The sequence below is a fragment of the Tympanuchus pallidicinctus genome, unplaced genomic scaffold, assembly GCF_026119805.1.
Source record: "Tympanuchus pallidicinctus isolate F22 unplaced genomic scaffold, pur_lepc_1.0 scaffold15, whole genome shotgun sequence".
NCBI lineage: Eukaryota > Metazoa > Chordata > Aves > Galliformes > Phasianidae > Tympanuchus > Tympanuchus pallidicinctus.
In genome coordinates, this window is record NW_026294669.1 from 18,267,943 (window position 1) to 18,274,145 (window position 6,203).

A 6,203-nucleotide genomic window follows, 5' to 3' on the forward strand; every position below is an offset into this window, starting at 1 on the left:
AATACATCTTAGAATCTCCTTTTAAATACTGGAAGACCACAAAGAGGTCTCCCCACAGCCTTCTCTTCTCCAGACTGAACAAGTCCAGCTCTCTCAGCCAGTCTTTGTAGGAGAGGTGCTCAGCCTTCTGAGTATCCTTGTGGCCCCTCCTCTGGATTCTCTTCAAAAGCTCCACATCTTTCTTATGGGTCTTATACAGACCACAAGGTCTGGACACAGTATTCCAGGTGGGATTTCACAAGGGCAGAGTAGAGGGTGATAACTGCCTCTCCTGTCCTGCTGGCCCCACCCAGTTTGCCTTTTAGGCTGCAAGTGCACACTGCTGGCTCGCATCAATCTTTTCATGCACCCAAGAAGGATCCTCAGGTCCATCTCTGCAAGGCTGCTCTCAATGAGTTTTTCTCCCTGCCAGTCAGTACACTTATCCAGGATTGCCATGACCAAAGTGCAATACCTTGCTCTTGGCCTTGTTGAATTTCATTACGGCCTTGTGGGCCCCCTTTTCACACCTGTCCAGGTTATAACTCAGCTAGTCTTTTGAATTCAACAGACAGTAGCCAAGATACAAGCAAAAGTTATATAAAACAATGCTACTGTTAAGAAAGAAATAAAATCACACAGGAGTCAGTCCTACTTTGAAGCACACTGGTGTTTACTAGACTGGCTGAAATGAAAGAATCTACTGTATAAAGGCTGTACTGTGCAAACATCTATATGGTGGTATGCAGATCATGCTATAAATTCATACTGCAAAATAACTTCTTAGTGTGGATGAGTCCCAGGGGAAGTAGATTACATTCATGTCAGAATCCATCAAGAACAGGAGAACAGGTTCTGTAGCTTTGATTAGAAGAAAAAGGCAAGGACTTTCTTAGTGTATCTAAAGACACCAGAATCGTTGATGCACAACGCTTTAAGGGACTAGGAAAATAATCTTTAAACATTTTCTACATATCACTCCTCACTCCAGACCTCCAGGGTATGGTTGAAAACATGAAGTAGAAGAAAGATGACTGGCAAGAAAGAGAAAGGGGAGGATAATAAATAACCTTTCAGTTTACAGCTTCCATTTTTCAGCTACTGGGCAGCTCCCCTCTCTTTGCTATTTTTCATTAGAAAGCACTGAAACTATAGTTGTGTACAAGGCAAGGAAATAACTTTTTACAGCACTATGTTGCATCATCACTGGTGTCAAAAGGAGTTGCAAATGATTTCCTGTGAGGGACATCTTCCTTGAACAGAATGACTCAATTTTACTATGTCCTCAAAATAAATTACCAAGCTTCACTTAACAGGAAGTTTTGCATGTAGGCTGCTGGTGGTAGAGAGCTCTTATGTTAGGCAATTGATAGAGAAGAATCAGAAACTGATGTCTGATCAGAACACTCAGGACATATCAAGGTTCAGAAGAAAATTACTCTGGTTCTGGACCAGAGCTTGATACTTGGGCAGCCTTGGTTTTAAGTGAACAACCGAGACATCTATAGATGCTGGCTTTATTGCACTTATGTCATCGATCTGCTAAACAGCAACTGTGCAAAAGACCACCAGGAGATTAATATGCTGCCTTTTTTTTTTTTTTTTTTTTTGTATTAAAATACAGGAGGCGTAGCTACATGTGTCTTGATAGCATACGTATTTACAAGTTGCTTATCTATGGCACCGTATGGGAAATCTACAAAAGAAATGGTGCTTCAAAAGACCTGGAACCATGACAGAGAGGTTAAATTTGATAAAATTTTTTTTGGTTGGGTTCTTCGTTATCACAATGTTTTTACCTTTATCAACAAAATAAAAGCTCTCCTGAGATGGCACTACCGTAGAAGCCACATGCCAGCCCACACTATGGGAAAGCTAGTTTCAGGCCATGGCATCAGGCACATTATTCTGATCAGAGCACACTAGGAGGCATTTTAAGTAAATACAGATTTTTAAAAATCTTATTCTGGTATATCATCTACTTTCATGCATATAATGAGTAATGACTTTATTTATAAGTAAACAGATATGAAAATACTACGTCCCAGAATTAATCCTTTAAGAAACAGTCAAGAAAAAAGTTGCATGGGTACCTGTAGCAGAGTGCCGGGTGAATATTCATCATCTTCAAGGACAAGTTTAGAGCCATACCAAAAGGCTAATGCATAACACAGGAAGATTACAAACCACATGTAACCAGTGAATAATCCCATTATTATTCCTTTTCTGATTCCCCAATGTTGAGCATACACTAAATTCTTATCATATCTGTAAAAAGACATAAAAATAAAACTGAATGAAATGAACTTGACAGCAAAATTAATACGAACAAACAGCAAGAAAATGAAATTAAAGTTCTCTTTCCCAATCCAACCATTTTTTAAATCATGCTAACATTCCTAATTTACAGCGGGCACAATAAATTGAGGTCTTTGTGGGAGCTATGGTACTCTGTAATTACTATTCTTACTTATCTTGAAAGTGCACAAGATTTTCAGATGTGCAGCAAAGTTGAACAATAAGTTCCTACAAAGGAGAATGGCTTGAAGATAGTATTACTTATGTTCTGCTTCACCAATTGCATTATGAACAGATTTTGCATAAGAATGTTACTTGAAAACTAGATTTCTACAATATAAATGCATATAATTCTCAAAACTAACGGATGGCTGTTGTTTCAAAACTCTAAGACTAATTGCTACGGTCACGTTTCTACAGCAGAAAGAATGCAGAGATTCTTGACAATTTGTCTGAACAAACCTCTCAACTTCTTTCTTCTCGCCACCAAAAGCAGCTACTGTTCTGATGGATGAGAGCACTTCATCAGCCACAGCCCCAGCTTTTGCATAAGCCTTCAGTTCTCGGCCTGTCAGTTTTGCCACAGCCTGTAAAACCACAGGAAATTACACCTGACCATGATAAGCAGCTCTGACCATCACACAGTGCTGCATGAGGTCACCTCCCCTGTTCCTGCCACCGGACTCACTGCTCATTCAAAAGTTTGTCTTCTAGTGTTAGGACATATATTTCTGTAGCATGCGTTTTGTCTAACAATTATCCCAACAGCTCTGCTTCAAATACCTAGAAAGAGCAGCAGACAACAAATGCTGTCCCTCTTTTCCTCTCTCTCTCTCTCTCTCTCTTGCTAGCTGCATTTTAGCAGATCATAGAATGATCATGCGTGTGTCCATCATGGCGGGAGGGGTAGGATCAGCAGGAAGAGCAGCAGTTTAGCCAGCGTAGCAGAGCTAGCTTTAGGAAGAACAGGTAATGGTACTAATGGGAGAGAAAGAAAATACATGTAGCCCATCACTATGCTTTGTCTCTTGGGTACAGCACCTTAGAGCACACTGGATGCTGAAAGCTTACTTGGGCTCAAAAAGTGCTCACGTTGAATGTTATATGTAAACATACCATATTAGTTCAAGAATTAAATGTTCCTGGAAATTGTAATGTTATTATTTGCTTTTGTTCTTCAAATACTCTACCCTAAGGATCTGTTAGTCACTTTCTGAGATGAAACCATGCTAAACTGATGTTAAGTCAGTTTTCTTCGTGATAAAAAACTAAAACTTGAGCTAAGGTTCACAAAGAGGAAAGACTTAAGTGTGGGTACGTGAAAGACATGGGGACAGAGAAAGAACTGAAATGGGGAAAATGACAAAGCATAAAGGGAATGAGGTCAGAAATAAATTGCAAACAAAGGAAAGATGCATTCTGGAGTTGATTTTTTCCCTGCCAGAACATTGCTCTTCCACTTTATACTGAGTCATCATTCACATCATCTTCTTTGCAGCCAGCGGACAGCAAAAGGAGAGCAGGAAGAAACAAAATTTGTTACAGTTAGGCCGGAATGCTGATAGCAAAATGACAGCAACTGTTCCTACGTGGAAGAAGAGAGATAGCTAGACAGGGGGCTGAAGCCAACTGAAGAGCATGAGAATGTGCAGGAGGAGCAGGAACTGCTGAGGAAGGGAAAGGAGATGATAAGGCATAGGATCCTGTGATTCCCCTCTTCCATCTGGCTCCTCTGCACAGTCACAGGGAGGTGCAGGGTGTGGGCAGAGAAGCAGAACCAGAATGACTGGGAAAAGACATAGTAGTTGCCAGGAGTAGGGATATCTTGAGGTGAGTCTGAGCAGCTGTTTTGAACTGTTTCAGAGCTCCAGGACTGTGTCATCTCTAAAACCTTAGGTGGAAAAACTAAGTCTCAAGTCTAATAACCATTTAAATCCAGCATGGAATAATAGACAGATGCTGCAGGCCTGTTCTAATCCCAGCAACCCCACTATCCCTGCACATGCCCCCACAGAAACAATGCTTATGTTCCTGTCTTAGATGCTGGATATTAGATTCTGGGAATAAGTGAAGTAGGAGTGAAGCTCCTCCTTAGCACACACACATCACAAAATCACAGAACTGATCAGTTCTGCCAGGACCAAAATCTGACTCTCTTGACTTTAAAAGGTACCAGCATTCGCCCTAGCTCTATGGCATGACCTTCCCTGTTCAATGTACCTGTCTTAGTTTCATCTGGGATGTAATTTTTTTCCTCAGAGCATCTGGTATGATGCTATGTTTTTGTTCTAGGAGAAAAACACCACACTGGTGTTTGTAGCTGCTGCTAAGCAGTGTTACAGAATTGTAAGGGTTGGAAGGGACCTCCAGAGATCATCGAGTCCAACCCCCCTGCCAAAGCAGGTTCCCTACACCAGGTCGCACAGGTAGGCATCCAGGCAGGTCTTGAACATCTCCAGAGAAGGAGACTCCACCACCTCCCTGGGTGTTCCTCTTCTGTTGTACAGAACCAAGGCCATTCTCAGCAAAGGGCCCAAGGAGCTGGGAGAGCACAGAATTAGGACAACAGACTCAAACTGGTCAAAGGGATATTCCATACCATATGACATCAAGCGGAAGGAGTTTCGAATGGTGTGGGAATTCATCTCTCTTCTGCTGCTCAGAGGGTGAGGTGGGCCTCAGTCAGGGGGTGGTGAGCACTGCTTGTGCATCACTTGTTATTTACACTCACATACATATAGACAGTCATAATTATTATCCTTTTCCTTTTGTCTACCTTAGTAAATAGTTCCACCTCAACCCACAAGTTCTTTTTTCTTTTTTCTTTTTTTTTCCCTGATTCTCTCCTCCACCCCACTGGGAAGCAGGAGACTGAGCAAACAACTGTGTGGTGCTTAACCACCTGCAGGCTTAAAACACAACAGCACCTCATGAGAGTGAACCTCAGACTATGCACTTACCAAGCCATAGACAGCTGCTCCAATCCCAATGAGGGGACTGACTGCAATGATAACCAGAGTCAATTTCCACCCACTGACAAATCCCAGTAGGAATCCAAACACAAAGGTGGTTAAGCGCTGGATGAAGACTGCTACTTGATCAGCAATAGCCTCATTAATTTTGTTAACATCACTGTGAGAGTAGGGGAGAAAAAAACAGAAAGGTCAGTGAGAGTGTATCTGCATATCTTTCCTTTGTATTGCCACATTTTGCTTTCCCTTGCAGAGGGCTTTTCCAAAAATGCTCAGTTACAGTAAGAAAACCTGGAACCTTTACAATGGCAACCGGCATTTATTTTACACATGAGTACTACAGAGAAAATTCTGCCTTTTCCCAGGAAAAGCCATCCTGCCAGCAGTCTTGCTCACCGCTGTGCCCCAGCTGATGCAAAGGGAGCAGAGACATCTCAGCTGGATGCAGCCATTTAATAGTATAACTGATATGGCATATCCCCATTGTACAGCACTAACTGCAGCCTTGCTGAGGAGGTAGGAGGAAGGCTTTAACTGTCTTCATCATTCAACCTTACACCAGGCAGTTTGTTCTCTGAATATGACGGAGTGGAAAAATAGAGGGATACAGTATCGCTGGACGTATTGGGAAACCATGACAGCTGTGTCACATGTGGGAGAGCAGTGCAATGGTTAACATAATTCGAACTCCATGCAGCTGCAGAGTTCATTTGGTCTCATTTACATATTGTCATTACAGAAAAAACATCTCAAAACAAAATAGCCATTACACTTCTGCTGCTCTTGGCTACTCTCACCCCTGAGAACAGGCGAACCGGGAGCTCTAGAAACAAAAAGGAGAAAGTGGCACTGATGTTTAAGGTGCAGATTTATTAGTACGGTCCTCTACTTGAAATGTGAGAGTGCTGAGTTCAATAACATGCTTACATTTTCTTAAGAACTTTTTTTTTTGCA

At 41.8% G+C, this 6,203-nt stretch overlaps 1 protein-coding gene across 4 annotated transcripts in view; it reads right to left on the reverse strand.

Annotated features, from left to right (window-relative positions):
• Positions 1–6,203, reverse strand: part of ABCB11 (ATP binding cassette subfamily B member 11) — a 45,165-nt gene that overhangs the window by 23,332 nt on the left and 15,630 nt on the right. For all 4 annotated transcript variants that reach the window (XM_052674968.1, XM_052674970.1, XM_052674969.1 and 1 more), the window contains 3 exons: positions 5,238–5,409; positions 2,740–2,864; positions 2,073–2,247 (listed from right to left, as the gene is read on the reverse strand). In XM_052674968.1, the coding sequence (XP_052530928.1) occupies positions 2,073–2,247; positions 2,740–2,864; positions 5,238–5,409 (472 nt within the window). The remainder of the gene's footprint in view (positions 1–2,072; positions 2,248–2,739; positions 2,865–5,237; positions 5,410–6,203) is intronic.